Below are 26,670 nucleotides of genomic sequence, written 5' to 3' on the forward strand. Positions count from 1 at the left end.
CCGCCCTCCGCCCCACACCCGAAGGTGTTCCCCAGACGCCAGGAAACCTCTTATCTGGTTGGGGGGTCGAGGGACTGCTAAGAGAATGCTGCCCTGGGAATTTCAGGATGCAAGGTAGACCCCAGATTTTGGGGAAGAGAAAGAAAGGAATAGGAGGGAGAGCGACAGAAGACACAGTATATTCTGTGAGAGGTGACCCAGCCGTCTGCAGGGTAGAGCACGCCCACCCTCCACACCCTCCCAGCTAACGGGATGTCAAGTCAGCCCAGGCTTCCTGGCAGAGCTGGGCTTCCGGGGGACAAGGTTCTGTCGACCTAGCAGGTGTCAAAACAAGTGCATAAGGCCGGGCGCGGTGGCTCACACCTGTAATCCCACTGCTTTGGGAGGCTGAGGCGGGCGGATCACTTGAGCTCAGGAGTTCGAGACCAGTCTGGCCAACATGGCGAAACCCTGTCTCTACCAAAAAATACAAAAATTAGCCGGGCATGCTGGCGAGCACCTGTAATCCCAGCTACTCGGGAGGCTGAGGCAGGAGAATCGCTTGAACCCGGGAGGCGGAGGTTACAGTGAGCCGAGATTGCGCCACTGCACTCCAGCCTGGGCAACAGAGTGAGACTCTGTCTCAAAAACAAAAACAAACAAAAAAACAAAAACGCAAGTTCATGAAGGACGCAGAAGATCCTTTACAAGGGTCCCAGCCCAGCCGGAGCGAGTGGGAGGTGTCCTGTTGCTGACTTCAGCCAGGGCAGGGGCCTTGGTGGAGAGCTGTGCTCCAGGACTGCGGCATGAAGAGGGTGGGAGCCTGAGGGTGGAAATGGCCATTCCTCAGCTCCCTCTCCTTATAAGAAGAGTCTGGGCCAGGCATGGTGGCTCAGGCCTGTAATCCCAGTACTTTGGGAGGCCGAGGTGGGCGGATCACAAGGTCAGGAGATCGAGACCATCCTGGCTAACACGGTGAAACCCCGTCTCTACTAAAAATACAAAAAATTAAACGGGTGTGGTGGCGGGCGCCTGTAGTCCCAGCTACTCGGGAGGCTGAGTATGGCCTGAGTATGGCTGAGAATGGCGTGAACCCGGGAGGCAGAGCTTGCAGTGAGCCGAAATCGTGCCACCTTATTCCAGCCTGGGCGACAGTGCAAGACTCTGTCACACATACACAAAAAAAGAGTCTGGCCTTGTCACCTCTGTCGGCCAAGTCCCCTCCTCATACGGCCTCCATGAGCTTTCCGCCTGGATGTCGCATCCCTCCAGACTTACAGCCACTTTTTACCCCATTCCAGGAAACCAGCGCCCTGTGCCCCACTGCCAACCCCATCGCAAGCTCATATGCACAGTTCACTCCTCCTGGAAATCAGGGGGCCTCCATGCACAGGAAACAGATAATGCAACTTGGCATCGGGTGAACTGGGGTTGGGGGGTAGGGACGTTGCGCCCATTTGAGGTTGCAGAAATGGAAGGCAGAGAAAAATGGCAGAGCTGAATGCCATGCTTTGACCTCCAGATTGGATCATCCTAGGCCTTATCTTCTCCCTCAGTCTAGCAATGATCACCCGTGTGAACCCCTTGTGGCATGACACCAGCCTGGTTCCCTGTCTACCCACCCACACCCAGTGCCTCCTTCCAAATCACATCCACCTACACAGATCCCTGCCCTCCTATTTATTTATTTTTGAGACAGGATCTCACTCTGTCACCCAGGCTGAAGTGCAGTGGCACGGTCGTCACGGCTTCACAGCTCACTGCAGCCTCGACCTCCCAGGCTCCAGTGATCCTCCCACCTCAGCCTCCCAAGTAGCTGGGACTATCAGCGGAGGCGGGTGGATAATTTGAAGACAAGAGTTCGAGACCAGCCTAGCCAACAGGGTGAAACTCTGTCTCTACTAAAAATACAAAAAATTAGCTGGGTGTGGTGCCTATAGTCCCAGCTACTTGGAAGGCTGATGCGCGAGAATCGCTTGAACCCAAGAGGCGGAAGTTGCAGTGAGCCGAGATCATGCCACTGCACTCCAGCCTGGGTGACAGAGAGACTCCATCTCAAAATAATAAAAAATAAAAATAAAAAACAAAACCCAGATCACTTGAGGTCAGGAGTTCGAGACCAGCGTGGCCAACATGGTGAAGCCCCATCTCTACTAAAAATACACAAATTAGCCGGGCATGGTGGCCATGCACCTGTAATCCCAACTACTCGGGAGGCTGAGGTAGGAGAATCGCTTGAACCTGGGAGGCAGAGGGTGCAGTGAGCCGAGATCACGCCATTGCATTCCAGCCTGGGCGACAGAGCAAGACTCCGTCTCAAAAAAACAAACAAAAACAAAAACAACAAAAAAACAAGTAGCTGGGACTAAAGCCTACCCCACCATATCAGGCTAATTTTTAAATTTTTTGTAGAAACAGAGTCTCGCTGTTACCCAGGCTGGTCTTGAACTCCTGGGCTCAAGTGATTCTCCCACCTCAGCCTCCCAAACTGCTGGGATTACAGGCAGGAGCCACCTCACTCAGCCTCTCCTGCCTTCTGACTATGATGCAAGGGTTCCTCCAGGGTACACAAAACCCACCCTGTAATTAATTGGGATCTGGACTCTGCCCTCTTATAAAAACACTCCCAAAACCTCCATCAACAAGAGGGATGAGTAACATGAATCAAAGTGTCCCCTACAATAGAATGAAACTTGGCAACAGAAAGGAACAGACTACTGCTACTCTCAAAACAGGGACTAATCTCAAAAGCACGCCGAACAAAAGAAGCTACAAAAAGCACGCACTGTATGATTCCATTTATAGAACATTCCAGAAAATGCGACTAATCTGTAGTGACAGACAGCACATCAGTAGTTGCTTGGAACAGGTGGGGGAGGGACATTGAATGAACTGCCCAGCGTAGCCACTCTTAGGCATGTGACTCTCAGGTGAGGGCCAGGCGACTGTAGTCCCAGCTACTGGGGAGGCTAAGACAGGAGGGTCCCCTTGAGCCCAGGAGTTTGAGGCCAGCTAGGGAAATATAAGGAGACCCCATCTCTAAAAGAAAAATAAATAAATCACAAATATATATGTATGTGTGTGTGTGTGTATATATACGCATATACATATATATACATATATACACATATATACATATATACGTATATATACGTATATACATATACATACACATATATATATATTTTTTTTTTGAGACAGAGTCTCTGTCACCCAGGCTGGAGTGCAATGCCATGATCTTGGCCCTAATTTTTAATTAATTTATTTATTTTTGAGGTGGAGTTTCACTCTTGTTGCCCAGGCTGGAGTGCAATGGTGCGATATCAGCTCACCGCAACCTCTGCCTCCCAGGTTCAAGCGATTCTCCTGCCTCAGCCTCCCGAGTAGCTGGGATTACAGGCATGCGCCACCATGCCCGGCTAATTTTGTATTTTTAGTAGAGATGGGGATTCTCCATGTTGGTCAGGATGGTCTCGAACTCCTGACTTCAGGTGATCCACCCACCTCGGCCTCCCAAAGTGCTGGGATTACAGGCGTGAGCCACTGCACCTGGACATATATATATATATATATATATTTTTTTTTTTTTTTTTGAGTAAGCAATTTCTTTAATTTTATCAGAATCCAGGACACAACAAGAAAAGCACCCAAAAACCACATGGAGACAGAAGATGAGACACAACTCCTCCCCCACCCCTTCCCTGCTCTAGAGTGGGGACAAAGTCGGAGTGAGACAGCCTGGGGGAGACCTGAACCTCAGTCCAGCCCTACAGGCTCCAGGCCTGCAGGGAAGGAGGGTAATGGGGAGGCAGGGCCCAGCCCCCCAGTTTGGGGAAACAGCTGAGGGAAGGCCCCCCTCAAAAGGCTCCACCTCCTCACCAGCACTCCTGCCCAGGGACAGGGAGCCCACAGCAGCAAGGGGACCTCAGGGCCATGGCCACCTTCATGACTGAGAAGTAGCTGAGAGGAGGCAGGAGACACACGATTATCTGGGCAGAATCAGTTAGAGCAGGGGCCTGGAAGGGCCCCATGGGCCAAACCCTGAGGTCACAGGAGGGGGCCCAAAGCGGGGCTAGTGAGTGAGGTCCTGAGTGAGTGGGTCAGCAGCTGGGCCCCTTTCTCTAGCTTCCTGTAGCCCCTCCAATACTGCTGCCAGGGGGGCCTGCCTCCAGGGAAATGGGATAAGAAAGCAGCCTGCCCCTGCTGCAGACAGAGCCAGGTGGCTGAGGCCAGGAAGGAAGGCCTGGCCAGGCCTTGCCACCTGCCCCAGAGGCCTGTGGGAAAAGGACAGGCCAGGAAGGGTGGGGACAGGGGCTCGACTGGCTCAGATCCAAGATGGTGCCACGCTTGCTTGCTGAGTCCCCCATGAGCTGGGGCACCGCACTGGGGCCAGCGACTAGTTAGACAGAAGGCAGCAACTTCTCAAGAAATTCCTTCACAGCTGCCATCTCCTGAGGACAGCAGCTGTGCATGACACCCGAGTATATCTTGAACTGGACCCTGGCAGGTGTGACAACAGCCGTCAGGGTCCCAAACCGTATGGGCACCATGGGGTCCAGCTCCCCACGGCACTGGAGGATGGTCAGGCCCTTGCCACTGCCTTTAGCTGCCTGGGGGAAGGCCCGGTGCAGAGGCAGCCAGCAGCTCAATGCTACGATACCAGCCAGTGGGTGGGGGCAGGTGAGGGCCGTGTAGAGGGACAGGGCACCGCCCTGTGAAAAGCCTCCCAGGACGATTCGATTGGCAGGGATCCCGTTCTTCATTTCATGCTCAATCAAGGCCTTGATGTTCTCTGCTGCCTTCTTGATGCCAGCCTCGTCCTCTGGGGCATCTGGACTCAGCCCCATCAGGTCAAATCAGGAGGGTGTCACCATCTTCATGTTGAGAGTCACAGGGATCCTAGGCGCATGGGGACAGATGGACTTGACGTGAGGGAGCCGGACGGTGGAGAGGGCGTCAGCCCAGCTGTGCCCTGTGTCTCCAAGTCCATATAAAAAACTAACTGCGGCTGTTTCCCGCTCAGCTCCAGACACGGCGGCAGCATCAGTGAGAGGGGCGTAGACGTGGTGTTACCACACATACACCACATGGCTCCACGGCGGGAGCCTCCACTCCCTGGGGCTTCCGAGGCCGCTTGGGCGATTCTCCTCTTTCTCCCGCAGACACACACTCTTCCCCCTCGGCCACCCCCACTCCATATATATATATGTATATAAATGTATATATAAATATATTATATATAAATATAAAAATATATAAATATATTATATATAAATATAATATATATAAATATATATATATATATATATTTTTTTTTTTTTTGAGACTGAGTCTCGCTCTATCACCCAGTCTGGAGTGCAGTGGCGCGATCTCGGCTCACTGCAAGCTGCTTCCCAGGTTCACGCCATTCTCCTGCCTCAGCCTCCCGAGTAGCTGGGACTACAGGCGCCCGCCACCATGCCCGGCTAATTTTTTGTATTTTTAGTAGAGATGGGGTTTCACCGTTTTAGCCAGGATGGTCTCGATCTCCTGACCTTGTGACCCACCCACCTCGGCCTCCCAAAGTGCTGGGATTACAGGCGTGAGCCACCGCGCCCAGCTATATATATATTTTAAACAGTGAGGGGCTGTTTTGTTTTGTTTTTTGCTGGTTTTGTTTGTTCATTTGTTTGTTTGGATGGAGTCCTGCTCTGTTGCCCAGGCTGGAGTGCAGTGGTTTGATCTCAGCTCACTGCAACCTCCACCTCCTGGCTTCAAGTGATTCTCCTGCCTCAGCCTCCTGAGTAGCTGGGATTACAGGTGCCCACCACCATGCCCAGCTAATTTTTTGTATTTTTAGTAGAGACAAGTTTTCACCCTGTTGGCCAGGCTGGTCTTGAACTCCTGACCTCATGTAATCCACCCGCCTCAGCCTCCCAAAGTGTTGGTATTACAGGCGTGAGCCACCGCGCCCAGCCCCTAATTTTGTATTTTTAGTAGAGACAGGGTTTCGCCATGTTGGCCAGGCTGGTCTTGAACTCCTGGCCTCAAGTGATCCACCCACCTTGACCTCCCAAAGTGCTGGGATTACAGGCGTGAGCCACTGCAGCCCAGCCAATACATACTTTTTTAAAGCTAGTAAATTTTTGGGTAATTTGTTACAAAGTAATAGCTAACTCACATTCCAAAATCTTAGAAGCTGGATAGTAAATAACAAGTACTGAGGGGCAATGTGGAGAAATTGGAACACAGGTGTCCTGTTGATGGGAATGTAAACTGGTACAGCTAAACCCAATGCAGTAGCTCATGCTTGTAATCCCAGCACTTAGGGAGGCTGAGGCAGGCAGATCACTTGAGCTCAGGAGTTCAAGACAAGCCTGGCCAACATGACAAAACCCCGTCTCTACTAAAAATAGAAAAATTAGCTAGGCATGGTGGTGCATGCCTGTAATCCCAGCTACTTGGGAGGCTGAGGCAGGAGAATCACTTGAACTCGGGAGGCGGAGGTTGCAATGAGCCGAGATCATACCACTGCACTCCAGCCAGGGCGACAGAGTGAGATTCCATCTCAAAAAAAAAAAAGAAAGAAAGAAAGAAAAGAAAGAAATATTTGTACACTCGTGTTCATAGCAGTAGTATTCACAAGAACCAAAAGGTGGAAGCAACCCCCAAGTGTCCACCAGCAGAGGGGTAAATAGATAAAATGTGGTTCATCCATGCAATGGAATATTATGCAGCCCTGAAAAGGCAGAAAATTCTGATGCATGCTGTGACATCGATGAACCATGAGGACATCATGCTCAGGGGAATAAGCCAGACACAAAAGGACAAATCCTGTGTGATTCCACTTGTAGGAGGTCCCTAGAGGAGTCAGATTCATGGGAGACAGAAAGTAGAATGGTGGGTGCCAGGGGCCATGGGAAGGAGGTGGGGAGTTAGTGTTTCATGGGGACAGAGTTTCAATTTGAGAAGATGAGAAAGTTCGGGACATGGATGTTGGTGATGGTTGTACAACCATGTGAATATGCTTAATGCCACGGAGGTGCACACTTAGAAATGGTTACAATGGCTGGGCACAGTGGCTCACGCCTGTAATCCCAGCACTTTGGGAGGCTAAGGCCAGAGGATCACCTGAGACCAGAAGTTCAGGACCAGCCTGGGCAATATATCGAGACCCCGTCTCTACAAAAAAAAAAAAAATCTAAAAAATAGCTGGGTGCAGTGGCACACACCTGTAGTCCCAGCTACTTGGGAGGCTGAAGTGGGGAGGATCACCTGAGCCCAAGGGTTCGAGGCTACAGTGAGCTATGATGAAACCATTGCACTCCAGTCTGGGTGACAGAGCAAGACCTCATCTCCAAAATTAAAAAAAAAATTAAACTGGTCAATTTTATATTATATTGGACCGAAATTTAAATTTTTTTCTTTTTTCCTTTTAATTTCAGGAGAAACCTTTAAAGCCAATTGAAAAAATATATCTTCTTTCTTAGAGACGATGCCTCACTCTGTTGCTCAGGATGGAGTACAGTGGTGCAATAGTAGCTCACTGTAGCCTCAACTTCCTGGGCTTCAGCATTTCTCCCACCTCAGTCTCCCAGATAGCTGGAACCACAGGCATGCGCCACTGTGCCTGGCTATTTTTTTTTTTTTTTTTTTTTTTTTTTTTGTAGAGACGGGGTCTCAGGTCTCACTGTTGCCCAGGCTGGTCTCAAACCCCTGGGCTCAAGCGATCCTCCTGCCTCAGCCTCCCAAAGTGCTGGGATTACACGCATGAGCCACCGTGACTGGCCCATATTTTTTTTAAGCTAGATATTATCATGTGGAAAGACTCACACAGTAGCAATGGGAATGTAAAGTGGGCAGCCTTTCTGATAAATAATTGGAAAGGATTGAGTATTGGTGTGCTATGACTCAGCCATCCCACTCAGCATCTATACCTGTGGCAGGTGTAACTATACCTGCAGCAGGTGCATCTATACCTGCGGCAGGTAAATCTATATCTACAGCAGGTACCATACCACCCTGTCTATATCCCTGAGCACTCACAGTCCCTGTGGGCAGGGAACTCAGAAGTGCCAGAGAGTTAACACCTCTCCACCTCCCTTCTCTGGAGCAACCCTTAGGCAGGGACAGACAGGAGCTGGTAGAGAAATACTTCAATTTCCTCGACCCTGTAATCCCAGCTACTCAGGAGGCTGAGGCAGGAGAATGGCTTGAACCCGGGAGGCGGAGGTTGCAGTGCGCTAACACCACTGCACTCCAGCCTGGGCAACAGAGTGAGACTCTGTCTCAAAAAATAAAATAAAAAAGATGCTAGGCTGGGCGCGGTGGCTCACACCTGTAATCCCAGCACTTTGGGAGGCCGAGGCAGGCAGATCACCTGAGGTCAGGAGTTTGAGACCAGCCCAGCCAACATGGCAAAACCCCATCTCTACTAAAAATACAAAAATTAGCCAGGTGTGGTGGCACGTGCCTGTAATCCCAGCTACTCAGCAGGCTGGGAGACTCACTTGAACCCAGTGAGGTTGCAGTGAGCTGAGATTGCACCACTGCACTCCAGCCTGGGAGACAGAGCGAGACTCCATCTCTCAAAAAAAAAAAGAAAAAAAAAAAGCTTATTTCAGCATGTGGTCGCAAACATCCCCAGGGCACAGATCCCAAGAAACCTCTCAGAAGACAGGAAGTAGGCCAGGCATGGTGCCTCATGCCTGTAATCCCAGCATTTTGGGAGGCCAAGACGGTAGGATCTGCTTGGGCCCAGGAGTTTCAGACCAGCCTGGGCAACATAGGAAGACTCTGTCTCTACAAAAAAATAAAACAAATAAAGAAATAATTCAGCAGATGTGGTGGTGCGTGCCTGTGGACCTAGCTACTTGGGAGGGAGGGTGAGGCAGGAGGATCACCTGAGCCCAGGAGTTCAAGGCTGCAGTGAGCTAGGATCATGCCACTGCATGCCAGCCTGGGCAACAGAGGGAGAAAAAAAAAGAAGAATGAAGAAGGAGGAGGAGGAAAGGAGAAGGAGAAGAAGGAGGAGGAGAACAGGAAGTGGAGGAGGAGAAGGAGGGGAAAGAGGGAGGAGGAGGAGGGGCAAAGAGAAAGGAAAGGAAAGAAAGAAAAGAAAGAAAGGAAGGAAGGAAGGAGAGAGGAGGGGGAGGAGGAGGGGGAGGAGAAGGAAGGCAAGGAGGAGGAGAGGGAGGAGGAGGGGGAGGGGGAGGAGGGGGAGGAGGAAGATGGGAGGGGGAGGGGGAGGAGAGGGAGGAGGAAGATGGGGAGGGGGAGGGGAGGAGGGGGGAGGAGAGGGAGGAGGAAGATGGGGAGGGGAGGAGGGGGGAGGGGGAGGGGGAGGAGGAGAAGGCGAAGGCGAAGGCCTAGTGCAGTGACTCACACCTGTAATCACAACACTTTGGGAGGCTGAGGCAGGAGTTCAATACCAGCCTGGCCAGCATGGCAAAACCCCGTCTCTACTAAAAATACAAAAATTAGCCAGGCACAGTGGTAGGCGCCTGTAATCCCAGCCACTCTGGAGGCTGAGTTAGGAAAATTGCTTGAACCCAGGAGGCGAAGGTTGCAGTGAGCCCAGATCGTGCCATTGCACTGCAGCCTGGGCAAGGACTCCACCTCAAAAAAATAAAGAAAGAAAAAGAAGGCCAGGTGCGATGGCTCACGCCTGTAATCCCAGCACTTTGGGAGGCCGAGACAGGCAGATCACCTGAGGTCAGGAGTTCGAGACCAGCCTGACCAACGTGGAGAAACTCTCTACCAAAAATACAAAATTAGCCGAGTGGTGGCGCATGCCTGTAATCCCAGCTACTCGGGAGGCTGAGGCTGGGAATTGCTTGAACCCCAGAGGCGGAGGTTGCGGTGAGCAGCGATCACGCCATTGCACTCCGGCCTGGGCAACAACAGCAAAACTCCATGAAAGAAAGAAGAAAGGAAGGAAGGAAGGAAGACAGGAAGAGTCACTCCAAAGGAGAGACAACCTTTCTCACAGGTCCCTTCCTCAAAGCGGTCTTCAAGGAACCCCTTGTCCCTTGCTACCGCTTCACCTTGCTTTGTTATATATACAACATTTGTCACAAACTGGCATTACCTTGTTCTTTCGTTTGTCTTTTGTTTTGTTTTGTTTTTAAAAGCCAGGTTCTGAGCTGCCACCCAGGCTGGAGTGCAGTGGTGCAATCATGGCTCACTGTAGCCTCCAACTCCCAGGCTCAAGTGATCCTCCTGTCTCAGCCTCTCAAGCAGCTGGGACCACAGGTGCACACCATCACACCCAGCTCATTTTTATTTACTTATTTATTTATTTTTGAGACAGAGTCTCGCTCTGTTGCCCAGGCTGGAGTGCAGTGGTGCAATCTCGGCTCACCACAACCTCCGCCTCCTGGGTTCAATCGATTCTCCTCCCTCAGCCTCCCGAGTAGCTGGGATTACAGGTGCGTGCCACTGCGCCTGACTAATTCTTCTATCATTTTTATTTATTTTTTGTAGAGATGGGATCTCACTATGTTGCTCAGGCTGATCTCAGACTCCTGGGCTCAAGCGATCCACCCACCTTGGTCAGCCTCCTAAACTGCTGGGATTTAAGGCGTGAGCCACCCCACCTGGTCCCCTTTATTAGTTTACTTAGTGTATCTCTCCCACCCACTAGGACAGAAGCTCTCAAAGAGCAGAGAGCCTTGCTGGTCTTGTCCTGCAAGGAAGCTGCAGGTGCCGACAGACAACAGGTGCTCTTAAATCTCTACTAAATCCAAAAGGAAGTTTTGTCTTTGGACTCCCTGTGGCGGTCCCCAGAAGGTCCCTGACTTACAAGTTTCCAACCCTAGAGGTTTCCAGTCTCAGGCCCAGACCTGGTCAGTGTCAGGGCTTTTTTTTTTTTCTTTTTTCTTTTGAGACGGAGTTTTGCTCTTGTTGCCCAGGCTGGAGGGCAGTGGCACGATCTCGGCTCACGGCAACATCCGCCTCCTGGGTTCAAGCGATTCTCCTGCCTCAGCCTCCCAAGTAGCTGGGATTACAGGCTTGTGCCACCACACCCAGCTAATGTTTTGCATTTTTAGTAGAGATGGGGCTTCACCATGTTGGCTAGGCTGGTCTCGAACTCCTGACCTCAGGTGAATCACACAAGTTGGCCTCCCAAAGTGCTGAGATTCTAGGCATGAGCCACCGTGCCCGGCCAAGTCAAGGCTTCTTTTACCCTGTCAGGGAGAACTCTCCCTCTCCCACCCTAAGTCCAGGTAGGAACATTTCCATGGATGGTTTTGTTTTGTTTTGTTTTGAGATGGAGTCCTGTTCTGTCGCCCAGGCTGGAGTGCGGTGGTGCAATCTCAGTTCACTGTAACCTCCACCTCCCAGGCTCAAGCGATTCTCTTGTCTCAGCCTCCCAAGTAGCACAAGCCACCACACCTAGCTAATTTTTGTATTTTTAGTAGAGACAGGGTTTCACCATGTTGGCCAGGCTGGTCTCAAACGCCTGATCTCAGGTGATTCACCCTCCTCAGCCTCCGAAAGTGCTAGGTTACAGGTGTAAGCCACCGTGCCCAGCCCAAGCCTACAGAACCCGGTATTCCTAGGTGGTCTCCCATCCAAGTACTAACCAGGTCCGACACTGCTTAGCTTCCGAGGTGAGACGAGGATCAGATGCTTTTAGGATGGTATGGCCATAGATACATCCAAGGTTTTTCTTTTCTTTTCTTTTTTTATCTTTTTTTTTTTTTTTTTTGAGATGGAGTCTCACTCTTCGCCCAGGCCAGAGTGCAGTGGCGCAATCTCGGCTCACTGCAAGCTCTGCCTCCCGGGTTCACGCCATTCTCCTGCCTCAGCCTCCTGAGTAGCTGGGACTACAGGCGCCTGCCACCATGCCCTGCTAATTTTTTTGTATTTTTGTAGAGACTGTGTTTCACTGTGTTAGCCACGATGGTCTCGATCTCCTGACCTCGTGATCCACCCACCTCAGCCTCCCAAAGAGCTGGGATTACAGGCGTGAGCCACTGCGCCCGGCCTCCAAGGTTTTTCAGACGGAGAACAGATCAAGGTCCACCTCCACAGATTTGCTCATCTAAGACCCAGTTCAGGCCTCCCAAGTGGGGCGGCCAGGGTGGGGGTGGGGAGGCAGAGAAGCTGGGCCCCCCAGGACTTCGGAGCTGCTTGTGCCCCACTCCCCACCTGGAGGGCAGACCACAGTGTTGGGCAGGGACAGACAGGAGGGCATCCCCACTCTACTCAACTTGCGTTGGTTCAGCCCAGTTCCCGCCCGTGGCCAGAGCTTGAAGGGAGAAGCCGTCCCCTCCCCTGTCCTGTCCTCCCGCAACTCCACTCCCAGCACCTGAAAACTGCAGTCACCTGTGCCTTGGCTGGGCTTTAAGGCCAGGTGACTGGGCCTTGCGGGGTTAGAAGAAGCCCTTCTGCACTTTTTCTTTTTCTTTTTTTTCTTTTGGAGACAGGGTCCTTCTTGGTGGCCCAGGCTGGAGTGCAGTGGCATGATCGTAGCTCGCTGCAGCCTCTCAACTTCCCAGATTCAGGTGACCCTTCCACCTCGGCCTCCAGAGTAGCTGGGACTACAGGCACACACCACCACACCTGGCTAATTTTTAAAATTTTGTTTTTGTAGGTTTTAAAATTTTTTGTAGAGATGTGGTCCCACTATATTGCTCAGGCTGGTTTCAAACTCCTGGGCCCAAGGTATCCTCCTGCCTCGGCCTCCCAAAGTGTTGGGATTACAGGCGTGAGTCACAGAGCCCGGCCTCCACATTTTCTCGACAGGGTCCGTAAGACCTGGTTCCCAGAAAGGTGGCCGTAGAATGGCTTTGGGAGTTCAGGGTCCCCAGCTCCCTCAGTTTCCCCAGCTGCCAGGGTCCAGCCAGACTGCAAAGGTGCAAAGTTCTAAGACCCCTGCATCTCCCGCCAGCCCCGAGCCCACCAGGGCAAAGCAGCCTAGGACGGCTGTCTTTCCCCAACCCTGCTGATCGCGCGGCGCCTGGAGTAGGGTCGACCTGGGCGCGCCTGCGGCGAGGCGGGGCCGAGTCGTCCGGGGGCGGGGCGGGGCGGCTCCGGGTCTCCTGTCCCCGCCTGCCCTGACTCACCCTCGCGGCCCGCCCGGGAACTCTGCGGGAGTCGCGGCAGCTCTGCTCCCAGAGACCCAGGAGTTGGGCCCAGCGTCCCTCCCGGAACGGTGAGTAGGTGGCTCTTTGCCTCTGGATAACCCACGAGGTGGCAGGGTGGGGGTCGGGCTGGGAGTCCCCGGGTCTGGACAAGGGGCAGAGCCGCTCCAGGTGCGCTGGCCCTGTGGCCGGGGCAGGCCGTCCCGACACACCAGGAGCTGGGGTGGGGGTGCCGGCTGGTGCAAAGGGAAACCTGGCCCACGAGGTGCCCGTCCTGGGAGCCAGGCAGACGCGGCCAAGTCTCAGAGTGAAGATAAACAGGCTGAAGATAAACTTGACTTTGGGGGTCTCAACCACTTTCCCCTCCCCTTGGCATCTGGGAAGACATTGACAACTCATCCCCGGGAGACTCTCACAGCCCCACAACCTACCACTTGGGGTGGGTTCAACCAAGCCTGACCTCTGGTGCTCTTGAACTTATACACGTCCCAGATCTTCAAGTCTGCTGGCAGAGGCGGCTTGCAAAACCACTCGGCTGGGAATCCGCAGGCATGGGGCCTGACCCAGGACGGGCTACAAAGATGCCACCCTCCCCCACCCTAGACCCTCAGTTTCTCCCTTGCATAAATGTTTGAGGCTCAGCCGGACACCGTGGCTTACGTCTATAATCCCAGCACTTTGGGAGGCCGAGGTGGGCAGGTCACCTGAGGTCAGGTGTTTGAGACCAGCCTGGCTAACACGGTGAAACCCCATCTCTACTAAAAATACAAAAATTAGTGGCGTGTCCCTGTAGTCCCAGCTACTGGGGAGGCTGAGGCTTTAGTATTGCTCGGACCCAAGAGGTGGAGGTTGCAGTGAGTTGAGATTGGGCCACTGCACTCCAGCCTGGGCAACAGAGCGACACTCCATCTCAAAAAAAAAAAAAAGATTGAGGCCAGGCACAGTGGCTCACACCTGTAATCCCAGCACTTTGGGAGGCTGAGGTGGGAGGATTGCTTGGACTCAGAAGTTCAAGACCAGCCTGGGCAACATAGCGAGACTCCATCTCTACAAAAAATCTAAAAGTTGGCTGGGCATGGTAGCACGCACCTGTGGTCCCAGCTATTGGGGAGGCTGAGGCAGGAGGATCACTTGAGCCCAGGAGTTCGAGACTACTATGAGCTATGATCGTGCCACTGAACTCCAGCCTGGGTGACAGAGCAAGACTCTATCTCTCTCTCTCTCTCTTTTTTTTTTTTTCAAGATAGAGTCTTGCTCTGTTGCCAGGCCGGAGCGCAGTGGCACGATCTTGGCTCACGGCAACCTCCACCTCCCAGGTTCAAGCGATTCTCCTGCCTCAGCCTCCTGAGTAGCTGGGACTACAAGCATGCGGCACCATACCCAGCTAATCTTTGTATTTTTAGAGATGGGGTTTCATCATGTTGGCCAGGATGGTCTTGATCTCTTGACCTCGTGATCCACCTGCCTCAACCTCTCAAAGTGCTGGGATTACAGGCATGATCCACTGTGTCCGTCAGGACTCTATGTCTAAAAAAAAAAAAGGTTGGGCCTTGTTTTCTACAAAACCCCTCTTAGGGCTGAAAACTGCTGGATGTTTCTTGCTTCTTCCCTGCCTCTTAGCATGGGCTGTGGGTGTGGAGGGTCTCACTCTCCCACCCTTCCCCCAGCAGGAACTCATCACCACATTTTTTGGAGGCAAGTGGCTTGAGGAGGACCTGGGAGGGAGGAGGGGTGAGGCATGGGTGGATGGAGCCAGGGCTGGTGGGAGCCACATGGTCTCAGGCTGGAAAGCCTTCCAGCCTGGCCTGCCACAATGCAACACCGCTCTTAGGTGCTTTTGGCAAAGATGCTGTGGTTTTTTTGTTGTTGTTTGTTTTTTGAGATAGAGTCTTGCTCTGTTGCCCAGGCTGGAGTGCAGTGGCGCAATCACGGCTCACTGCAACTTCCACCTCCTGGGTTCAAGAGATTCTCCTGCTTCAGCCAGGCACGGTGGCGCACGCCTGTAATCCCAGCTCTTTGGGAGGCCGAGGCAGGCAGATCACGAGATCAGGAGATCGAGACCATCCTGGCTAATACAGTGAAACCCCGTCTCTACTAAAAATACAAAAAATTAGCCAGGCGAGGTGGCGGGTGCCTGTAGTCCCAGCTACTTGGGAGGCTGAAGCAGGAGAATGGTGTGAACCCGGGAGGCGGAGCTTGCAGTGAGCCGAGATCACACCACTGCACTCTAGCCTGGGCGACAGAGTGAGACTCCGTCTCAAAAAAAAAAAGAGATTCTCCTGCTTCAGCTTCCCCATTAGTTGGGATTATAGGTGCCCACCACCACTCCGGCTAATTTTGTATTTTTAGTAGACATGGGGTTTTACCATGTTGGGCTAGCCTGGTCTCAAACTCCTGACCTCAAATGATCTGCCTACCTTGGCCTCCCAAAGTGTTGGGATTACAGGCGTGAGCCACCATGCCCGGCAAGATGCTGCATTTTAATTAGAGGCTGTCTCCCAAGAGGGAACAGAGCAGTTGCAATCCTACAGGCAGGACCTGGAGGTTGGATGGGTCAGGCTTCGAATGCCACTTGGAACTGTAGAAGCTTGAGCAAGTTATTTCTCTCCCCTGAGTCTGGAAAGCAAAGTCTCCGACAACCACGCTGCCTGGGTTGGGATAAAATGAGGCATTCAATGTCTGGTGGAGGAAGCTGAGCGTATACGTCCCATCGTTGTATTTTCCCTGGCTCTGCCCCAATTCTTTGAGCCCCTGTTCCTGGACCTTCCCACCAGCCCTGCTCAGACAAAGTGGGGGCCTATTTTATATCTGTGGAAATTTAATGGCAGGTTTGTGAGGATCAAGTTTGAGTCATGGAGACAGATAATGATAGCCCCTGTGGCTGCCCCCCGGTCCCCTGAGTGTTGCTGCCTTCTTGTCTGCGATTGTGCACCTGGGATGGCTATTGGTGGAGCTTACACCAGGGTGGCAAGGACAGGAAGTTGGTCCCTGCTCGGGTGTGTGTGTGTGTGTGTGTGTGTGTGTGTGTGTGTGTGTTTTGTGTGATTTCTTCTGCAGCCCCCAGAGTCAGGAGTTTTTGTTTTGTTTTGTTTTTTTGAGACAGAGTCTCACTCTGTCGCCCAGGCTGGAGTACAGTGGCGAGATCTTGGCTCACTGCAGCTTCTGTCTCCTGAGTTTAAGCAATTCTCCTGCCTCACTCTCCCGAGTAGCTGGGATTACAGGCATCCACCACCACGCCTGGCTAATTGTTTTTGTATTTTTAGTAGAGACGGGGTTTCACCATGTTGGCCAGGCTGGTCTGGAACTCCTGACCTCAAATTATCCGCCTACCTTGGCCTCCCAAAGTGCTGGGATTACAGGCGAGAGCCACCGCGCCCAGCCCCAGTCAGTAGTGTTTTGCTTGCTGTGTTTGAGATAGGGTCTTGCCCAGGCTGGTTCATGGCTCACTGCAGCTTCTAACTCCTGGGTTCAAGCAATCCTCCCACCTCAGTCTTCCAAGTAGCTGGGACTACAGGCATGCACCACCACACCTGGCAAGATTTTAGATTTTTTTTTTTTTTTTTTTTTTTTTTTTTTTTTTTTGAGACGGAGTCTCGCTCTGTCGCCCAGGCTGGAGTACAGTTGTGCAATCTTGGCTCACTGCAGGCTCTGCCTCCCAGGTTCACACCATTCTCCTGCCTCAGCCTCCCAAGTAGCTGGGACTACAGGCATCTGCCACTATGCCCGGCTAATTTTTTGTATTTTTAGTAGAGACGGGGTTTCACCACGTTGGCCAGGCTGGTCTCTAACTCCTGACCTTGTGATTTGCCTGCCTCGGCCTCCCAAAGTGCTGGGATTACAGGCGTGAGCCAACTGCACCTGGCTAATTTTTGTATTTTTAATAGAGACGGAGTTTCACCATGTTGGCCAGGCTGGTCTCGAACTCCTAACCTCAAGTGATCTGCCCACCTCGGCCTCCCAAAGTATACTTGGCTTTTTGCTTAGGGCAGGGAGTGTGAATGAGCATGAGGGCCAGGCCATAGTGCGAAGGACCCTGTGCTCTGGGCACCCCCTTGCATGGATCTGGGTCTGGGTGAGTCACTGCCTGAGTCAGGGAACCCATGACTTTTTTTTTTTTCCCCCGAGACAGTCTCGCTCCGTCTCCCAGGCTAGATTGCAGTGGCACAATCTCAGCTCACCACAACCTCCGCCTCCCAGGTTCAAGCGATTCTCCTGCCTAGCTGGGACTACAGGTTCATGCCACCATGCCCGGCTAATTTTTGTATTTTTAGAAGAGACGGGGTTTCACCATGCTGGCCAGGCTGGTTTCGAACTCCTGACCTTGTGATCCGCCTGCCTCGGCCTCCCAAAGTGCTGGGATTACAGACGTGAGCCACTGCGCCTGGCCCAACCTATGACATTTTACACTTGCATGGTGAGTCCCCGTGTGGGCAGGCTGTACCCACACCCTTGCCTGCCTATCTGATTCCCCAGACTGAAGTGGGGGCCTCTGAGGGGGTAAAAGGATGTGGTCTTTCGGGACTGCTTGGCCTTTAGCTTGGTGGGTGGAGCCTGTATCCTACCTTGTTTTAACCCAGGAGTCACCCCAAAATATGGGGGGGACACAAACTGAAAAGGGAGGCTCAGACGTGTCAGCACCGTTGGCTGAGTCGTGGGTCAGGGGACCAGGGTTTCCCTAGATTCTTCCTGGGGAGATGGACGGGGAGCCAGAGATAACTCCCTGATGGGCAGATGCCCTCCTTCCTGGCCCAACTCCTGTCCCGTTACAGATTATCTTTGTCTTTTGTTTTGTTTGTTTGAGATGGAGTCTCACTCTGTCACCCAGGCTGGAGTGCAGTGGCGCGGTCTCAGTTCACTGCCACCTCTGCCTCCCCGGATCAAGACCCTCCCACCTCAGCCTCCAGAGTAGCTAGGATTACAGGTGTGCGTCACCACACCTGGTTAATTTTTTGTGTATTTTTAGTAGACTCTGGGTTTCACCATGTTGGCCACACTGGTCTCGAACTCCTAACCTTAAGTGATCCACCTGCCTCAGCTTCCCATAGTGCTGGGATTACAGGCATGAGCCACCGCGCCCAGCCCCAGTTACAGATTATCTATCTGGACAAGGACAGGAGGCTCCCAGGACTGGGGGAACTTGGATGTTGGCAGAAGTGAGCTGGTCTAAGGTTCCCCACCTTCCTTGTTCCACCTCCAGCCTCTGGGGAAGTAGGTACCTGCCTGGGAGAGTGACATCTCAGCTCGTGCCCCACGCCCCAGTGTGATTTGTGGCTGGCCTGTCTGTATCTGCAATAATGATAGCTTGGTCTAAAAGGAGACCCTGGGAACAGACAGAGTGGGCCGGCCAGGAGCCTGACAGCACAGCCCTAGCCTGGTCGCAGATGTCACCTGACAACTTTCCATTTGTAAATCCTCCTTCCTCCTCGGACATCCGGACACCCCATTGCCCCCTCTCAGAGCCCAGGTCTCTGGTTTCTGCCTGTGATTCTGGGCTGTAGCCCCTTTAGAAACTCAGGTGTCCTGGTCACCTCCTACCCCCAGGGCTGACTAGCCTTCAGCTTGGCAGTCCCTGCCCCTGGGGCCCTGGTAACCAGAGCCAGGCTCCAGCCGGCTTTTCCGGTTGGAGGTTGGAGGTGGTGCCCAGAGTGCCCCTGGAGGGGGTGGAGGGGCCTACACCCCGGAAGTCCTGAGCCTTGGAACGCTTTCAGACCTGGTGGCGGTGGGAGCTGGGGCTGGCCCAGACGCTGAGTGTCTGCGGTCAGGGAGCATCGAGGCAGATGTTTTCAGGCCTTGGTGTCAGGGGTGGGAGAGGGATGCCTGGTTTTGGGGAGGGGGCCACCCGAGGAGGCTGGAGGGCGGCGGCCCTGTGGACTATCCCTCATGTGCTCTTCGAGGTCAGACAAGTCAGATCAAGTGCAGGGGTGCCCAGAAGGGAACAGTGGCCGCTTGGTTCTGGGCAGGTGGTGACGTCTGCATGGAGGGTGACTGAGGCCAGGCTAAGAGGGAAGTGGGGGCACACACTTCGGCGGTTTGGACAAGTTTGGGCAGGGAGGGTCACAGGCCTGCCTGTGTCCGGCTCCTCGGAGGATCCCCTGCAGAGCCTCCCATCCTGAGGGTCTCTCTCTACACCCCCCATCTCGTCCTGTCCCACAGGCAGCATGATCCCAGTGGCCGAGTTCAAGCAGTTCACGGAACAGCAGCCTGCGTTCAAGGTGCTCAAACCCTGGTGGGACGTGCTGGCCGAGTACCTCACTGTGGCCATGCTCATGATTGGGGTCTTTGGCTGCACCCTCCAGGTGAGGCCCTCCCTTGGCAAGGGGGCATGACCAGAGGGGCGGGGCAGGTGTCTGGGGAAGTCGGGAAGCCTTCTCATCACCCAAGAAAGAGAGGAAACTGAAGACAGAGCCCCACTCAAAGGCCAATCCAGACCCCTTATCTTCCTTACCTCCATAGCCAGAAGCACCGGAGTCCCCACATTGCTATGCCATTCCATATCTTTTTTTCTTTTTTGAGACGGAGTCTCACTCTGTCACCCAGGCTAGAGTACAGTGGCATGATCTCAGCTCCCTGCAACATCTGCCTCCCGAGTACAAGCGGTTCTCCTGCCTCAGCCTCCTGAGTAGCTGGGATTACAGGCGCTCACCACCACGACTGGCTAATTTTGGTAGTTTTTTAGTAGAGATGGGGTTTCACCATGTTAGCCAGGCTGGTCTCGAACTCCTGACCTCAAGTGACCTGGCTGCCTGGGCCTCCCAAAGTGTTGGGATTACAGGCGTGAGGCACTGCACCTGACCCTTTCTTTCTTTCTTTCTTTCTTTTTTTTTTTGGCTAAAAACAGACAGGGGCCGGGCATGGTGGCTCACACCTGTAATCCCAGCACTTTGGGAGGCCAAGGTGGGAGTATCACTTAAGGCCAGAAGTTTGAGACCAGCCTGGCCAACACGGTGAAAACCCGTCCTTACTAAAGACACAAATATTAGCCAGGCATGGTGGTGGACACCTGTAATCCCAGCTACTTGGAAGGCTGAGGCAGGAAAATTGCTTGAACTTGGGAGGTAGAGGTTGCAGTGAGCCGAGATCATGCCACTGCACTCCAGCCTGGGTGACAGAACGAGACTCCATCTTAAAAAAATAAAATAAAATAATTGAAAATTAAAGAAACACGGTCTCATTCTGTCATTCAGGTTGGAGTGCAGTAGCATGATCACAGCTCACTGCAGCCTTGAACTCCTGGGCTCAAGCGATCTTCCCACCTCAGCCTCCAGAGTAGCTGGGATTACAGGCACACACCACCACGTCCAGCTAATTTTAAAATTTCTTGTTGACACAGGGGTCTTGCTATGTTGCCCAGGCTTGTCTCAGACTCCTGGCCTCAAGCCATCCTCCCACCTTGGCCTCCCAAAGTGCTGGGATTACAGGTGTGAGCCACTGTGCCCGGCCCCATATTTTCACAATGCTCAATTTTATCCCTAGAATCTGGAAAGGACTGCAGTTGCTATATGAGTTTGTTACTTCTGTTGTAACAAAGTAGCAGGGATTGAGTGGCTTAAATAACCAGAAATGTTTCCTCTTCTGGGTCTGGTTCTGGAGGCCAGAAGTCTGAGATCAAGGCGTCAGTTGTCAGTGAGGGAGAATCTTCCAAGCCTCCCTCCTAGATTTTTGCAGCTCCAAGAGTTCCTTGGCTTGTAGATGACATTCTCCCAGTATTTTTCTTTTTCTTTTTTTTTTTTTTAGACAGAGTCTCCCTCTGTCGCCCAGGCTGGCATGCAGTGGTGCGATCTCGGCTCACTGCAACCTCCGCCTCCCGGGTTCAAACAATTCTCCTGGCTTAGCCTCCCAAGTAGCTGGGATTACAGGCGTGCGCCACCACGCCCGGCTAATATTTTTTTGTATTTTTAGTAGAGACGTGGTTTCAGTATGTTGGCCAGGCTGGTCTTGAACTCCTGACCTCGTGATCAGGATCAGCCTGCCTCTGTCTCCCAAAGTGCTGGGATTACAGGCATGAGCCACTGCGCCTGGCCGAGACAGTTTTTTTTTTTTAAGCAAGCTCTGTCACCTAGGCTGGAGTGCAGTGGCGCAATCATAGCTCACTGTAACCTTGTACTCCTGGCCTCAAGCAATCCTCCTCTACCACCCCCGCGTGGCCCCCCCCTCCCACTGCCTCCCAAATCACTGGGATTACAAGCCTGAGCCACCGCACCCAGCCTCTCCCTGTATCCTCACGTCATCTTCTGTCTTTGTGTCTGTCTCTGTGTCTATGTTTCCCCTTTCTCTAAGGCGCAGTCATACTGGGCCCACCCTACTGGCTTTGTCTTAACTTGACTACCTCTGCAAAGACCCTATTACCAAACAGGAGCCGCCTGACGCAGCTCAAATAATACCACATTCTAAGGATTTGGAGTTGGGACTTCAACATCTTTTGTGGCAACACGATTCAACCCAGCTCCTTTTCTCAGACAAAGACCAGTGCTTTGTCAGTTGTGGTGGCTCATTCCTGTAATCCCAGCACTTTGGGAGGCTGAGGCAGGGGATCACTTGAGGCCAGGAGTTCGAGAGCAGCCTGGCCAACACGGTGAAACCCCATCTCTACTAAAAATACAAAAATTAGCTAGGCATGGTAGTGCGTGCTTGTAGCCCTGGCTACTCAGCAGGCTGAGGCAGGAGAATTGCTTGAACCAGGAGGGGAAGGTTGCAATGAGCCAAGATTGCACCACTGCACGCAGCCTGACAGAGCGAGACTCTTGTCTCAAAAAACAAACAAACAAACAAACAAAAAAAACAGTGCTTAGAGGTTTAGCAAAACTCTTCCAAAATCACAGCTGGCTGGCAACAGTCAGAGATGGGGGGTGCGGGGGTCTCCCACCTTCAGCCTGCTTTTTCCCCATCCCCCTCATTTTCTCTCTTTTTTAAATTAATTTATTTTTGAGACAGAGGCTCACTCTGTCACCCACGCTGGAGTACAATGGCGCGATCTCGGCTCACTGCACCCTCCATCTTCCGGGTTCAAGCGATTCTCCTGCCTCAGCCTCCCGAGTAGCTGGGATTACAGGTGCCCACCACCATGCCCGGCTAATTTTGTATTTTTAGTAGAGACAGGGTTTCACCACGTTGGCCAGGCTGGTCTCGAACTCCTGACCTCAAGTGATCCACTCGCCTTGGCCTCCCAAAGTGCTAGGATTACAGCCCTCATTCTCTTTTGCTCTTCAGGTGACACAGGACAAGATCATCTGTCTACCCAATCATGAGCTCCAGGAGAACTTATCAGAGGCCCCGTGCCAGCAATTGCTGCCTCGGGGGATCCCTGAGCAGATTGGGGCCCTGCAGGAGGTTAAAGGCCTTAAGAACAATTTGGACCTGCAGCAATACAGCTTTATTAACCAGCTGTGCTATGAGACGGCCCTGCACTGGTATGCCAAGTACTTCCCTTACCTCGTGGTCATTCACACACTCATCTTCATGGTCTGTACCAGTTTCTGGTTCAAGTTCCCTGGCACCAGCTCCAAGATTGAACACTTCATCTCCATCCTGGGCAAGTGTTTCGACTCTCCATGGACCACCAGGGCCCTATCCGAGGTCTCCGGGGAGAACCAGAAGGGCCCAGCAGCCACCGGACGGGCCGCGGCCACCACAGTGGCCACGGCAGGGACCGGGCCGGGGAAGGCAGGGGAGGGTGAGAAGGAGAAAGTGCTGGCGGAACCGGAGAAGGTGGTGACCGAGCCTCCAGTTGTCACCCTGTTGGACAAGAAGGAGGGTGAGCAAGCCAAAGCCCTGTTTGAGAAGGTGAAGAAGTTCCGCATGCACGTGGAACAGGGCGACATCCTGTACACCATGTACATCCGACAGACGGTGCTGAAAGTGTGTAAGTTCCTGGCCATCCTGGTCTACAACCTGGTCTATGTGGAGAAGATCAGTTTCCTGGTGGCCTGTAGGGTGGAGACGTCAGAGGTCACGGGCTACGCCAGCTTCTGCTGCAACCACACCAAGGCCCACCTCTTCTCCAAGCTGGCCTTCTGTTACATCTCCTTTGTGTGCATCTACGGACTTACCTGCATCTACACGCTCTACTGGCTCTTCCACCGGCCCCTCAAGGAGTACTCCTTCCGTTCCGTGCGGGAGGAGACTGGCATGGGGGACATTCCTGACGTCAAGAATGACTTCGCCTTCATGCTGCACCTCATCGATCAGTACGACTCCCTCTACTCCAAGCGCTTCGCCGTCTTCCTGTCCGAGGTCAGCGAAAGCCGTCTAAAGCAGCTCAATCTCAACCACGAGTGGACGCCCGAGAAGCTTCGACAGAAGCTGCAGCGCAATGCCGCGGGCCGGCTGGAGCTGGCCCTCTGCATGCTGCCGGGTCTGCCCGACACCGTCTTTGAGCTCAGTGAGGTGGAGTCACTCCGGCTGGAGGCCATCTGCGATATCACCTTCCCCCCGGGGCTGTCGCAGCTGGTGCACTTGCAGGAGCTCAGCTTGCTCCACTCGCCCGCCAGGCTACCCTTCTCCTTGCAGGTCTTCCTGCGGGACCACCTGAAGGTGATGCGCGTCAAATGCGAGGAGCTCCGCGAGGTGCCGCTTTGGGTGTTTGGGCTGCGGGGCTTGGAGGAGCTGCACCTGGAGGGGCTTTTCCCCCAGGAGCTAGCTCGGGCGGCCACCCTGGAGAGCCTCCGGGAGCTGAAGCAGCTCAAGGTGTTGTCCCTCCGGAGCAACGCCGGGAAGGTGCCAGCCAGTGTGACCGACGTTGCCGGCCACCTGCAGAGGCTCAGCCTGCACAACGATGGGGCCCGTCTGGTTGCCCTGAACAGCCTCAAGAAGCTGGCGGCATTGCGGGAGCTGGAGCTGGTGGCCTGCGGGCTGGAGCGCATCCCCCATGCAGTGTTCAGCCTGGGTGCGCTGCAGGAACTTGACCTCAAGGACAACCACCTGCGCTCCATCGAGGAAATCCTCAGCTTCCAGCACTGCCGGAAGCTGGTCACGCTCAGGCTGTGGCACAACCAGATCGCCTACGTCCCTGAGCACGTGCGGAAGCTCAGGAGCCTGGAGCAGCTCTACCTGAGCTACAACAAGCTGGAGACCCTGCCCTCCCAGCTCGGCCTGTGCTCAGGCCTCCGTCTGCTGGATGTGTCCCACAACGGGCTACACTCCCTGCCACCCGAGGTGGGCCTCCTGCAGAACCTACAGCACCTGGCCCTCTCCTACAATGCCCTGGAGGCCCTGCCCGAAGAGCTCTTCTTCTGCCGCAAGCTGCGGACGTTGCTTCTGGGCGACAACCAGCTGAGCCAGCTCTCGCCCCACGTGGGTGCCCTCAGGGCCCTCAGCCGCCTGGAGCTCAAAGGCAACCGCTTAGAGGCGCTGCCAGAAGAACTTGGCAACTGTGGGGGGCTCAAGAAGGCGGGGCTCCTGGTGGAAGACACGCTTTACCAGGGTCTGCCGGCAGAAGTGCGGGACAAGATGGAGGAGGAATGAAGCTGGGGTGGGGCCGTTTTAGGTAGAGCCTTAAAAATGCTTCTGCCCTGGAATCTCAACCATTGTCTTCCAAGACAGGAAGCCAAGTGGGTACAGGCCAGGAGATGGGGGGGGGGGGGTGGGCAGCTGTGTCATCTTTCTGGGGCCCAGGAGGATCTGGGCTGGTTTGTCTGGGGAGACAGACAGGATGTTGTGGAGCTGGGGTGGAACCTGTATGGAGGGATTAACTCAGTCATGGCATTCTCCGACCAAAACCACACCTGTGTCTCTGGCAGGCTGGCTGGCCTTGCTCCCATCCCTAGAACTGCTGCCTCTCCCTGGATATTCCAGCTCAATTAGTGCCACATATGGGGGAAACGACACATCCCAGTGGGATTTCCAACACTCCCCCTCCCCATGCAACAAAGCAACTTACTTCTGGGGTTCTCTCCCAAGGAGAGGACACAGACACAGTTGTTTGCTGTGTTATATGTTAGCTCCGAACAATGGTTCTCATTTGGCTAAGCATCAAAATCACCTAGGGAGTCGGTGCAAAACAAAATATCCCAGTCCCCTCCCCTGAAACACTGACTCAGGAGGTTTGGTTGGGGGCCAGGAGTCTGTTCCTAAATATTCCAGGTAGTTCTGGTGCAGGTAAGTGGCCCTGAGACGGTATGTTGGGAAATGCTGATGTAAAGGTATCAGGGCTGGGCGCTGTGGCTCATGACTATAATCCCAGCTGTTTGAGAGGCCAATGCAGGAGGATGGCTGAGCTCAGGAGTTCGAGATCAGCCTGGGTAACATAGCAAGACCCCACCTCTGCCAAAAAAAAAAAAAAATAGGGTATCCAAATATCTAGATTCTGATCCCTTTTGAGGTCCTAGACCCTTTGAGAAACTGATGAAGCCAGGCACCTCCTTCCTCAGGAAAATGCTGGTGTACAAATACACACAAAGCTCTTCAGGCAGCTGATAGATTTCCCCCAGAGAGCTATTCAAGGACTTCCTAAGGTGGGTGGACTCCAGGGTTAGGACACCTGCTATAGAGGTGACATTTTTCCAAGGACAAGCAGGGACTTTGGTCTTGACTGTTCTCTGGGTGCTTAATAAATAATACTAATTATGCAAGTTCTAGTTTTGATCTCTTATGTGCACTCCTGTCATTGTCTAACACCGTCCATTAGGGCCAGACATAGTGGCTCATGCTTGTAATCCCAGCGCTTTGAGAGGCTCAGGTGGGAGGATCGCTTGAGCTCAAGAGCTTGAGACCAACTGGGCAACATAGTGAGATCTCATCTCTACAAAAACATACAAAAAGAAGTTGGCCAGGTGTGCTGATGTGTGCCTGAGGTCCCAGCTACTAGGCAAGCAGAGGCAGGAGGATTGCTTGAGCCCAGGACCCAGGAGGTTGAGGCTGCAGTGAGCTGTGATCACACCACTCCACTCCAGCCTGAGCAACAGAACAAGACCCTGTTTTTCTTTCTTTCTTTTTTTTTTTTTTGAGACGGAGTCTGGCTCTGTCACCCAGGCTGGAGTGCAGTGGCGCAATCTTGGCTCACTGCAACCTCCGCCTCCTGGGTTCAAGCAATTCTCTGCCTCAGCCTCCCAAGTAGCTGGAATTACAGGCGCCTGCCACCATGCCCGGCTAATTTTCGTATTTCTAGCAGACACGGGGTTTCACCATCTTGGCCAGGCTGGTCCTCTCCTGACTTCGTGATCCATCCGCCTTGGCCTCCCAAAGTGCTGGGATTACAGGCGTGAACCACCATGCCCGTAACCTTTTATTTCATGTGACCAAGTAACACCCGTGTGCCAGAATCAAGGATGAGTCTCATGTTCTCAGAGCAGAGGCACAGAAGGCTGCCTGGAAGACGGAAAGGTAAAGACCTCAGCTATAACTCTACACTTGTGTATGCTCCATCCACAAGTCGTCACCAGAGGAGTTCCGACAAGCCGGTAACTCTCATCCCAAAGTGTTCCCTCGTTGGACCAGAAGCTGGAAGGGCACTTGGCAGAGTGCCTGGCCCTGGCCACCTCCCAGGTGTCCGCAAAATCAGAACTTCCTTCTCGCATCTAAGAGCAGAGGGAAGCCGCTCTTGGGGGGATCCCTGGGTTCCAGATGGGACATTTCCCCAGCACCCGTCGGACCACTTAAAGGAGTGGTTTAGGCTGCCGGGGGCCCA

The 26,670-nt window shown here is 53.3% G+C and overlaps 1 protein-coding gene and 2 pseudogenes across 1 annotated transcript; 1 reads left to right on the plus strand and 2 right to left on the minus strand.

Moving 5' to 3' along the window:
* Nucleotides 1–3,960: 3,960 nt before the first annotated feature.
* Nucleotides 3,961–5,163, minus strand: LOC455664 (acyl-protein thioesterase 2-like; annotated as a pseudogene).
* Nucleotides 5,164–11,497: 6,334 nt separating this feature from the next.
* Nucleotides 11,498–11,617, minus strand: LOC112206448 (5S ribosomal RNA; annotated as a pseudogene).
* A 1,413-nt stretch (nucleotides 11,618–13,030) lies between these two features.
* Nucleotides 13,031–25,615, plus strand: LRRC8E (leucine rich repeat containing 8 VRAC subunit E). The gene is made up of 3 exons (XM_003316059.5): nucleotides 13,031–13,120; nucleotides 19,203–19,345; nucleotides 22,257–25,615. The coding sequence occupies exons 2-3, from the start codon at nucleotides 19,208–19,210 to the stop codon at nucleotides 24,507–24,509; spliced, it is 2,391 nt and encodes a 796-aa protein (XP_003316107.1). The 5' UTR covers nucleotides 13,031–13,120; nucleotides 19,203–19,207; the 3' UTR covers nucleotides 24,510–25,615.
* The last annotated feature ends 1,055 nt before the right edge of the window (nucleotides 25,616–26,670 follow it).

The sequence above is a fragment of the Pan troglodytes genome, chromosome 20 (assembly GCF_028858775.2).
Source record: "Pan troglodytes isolate AG18354 chromosome 20, NHGRI_mPanTro3-v2.0_pri, whole genome shotgun sequence".
Taxonomy (NCBI): Eukaryota; Metazoa; Chordata; class Mammalia; order Primates; family Hominidae; genus Pan; species Pan troglodytes.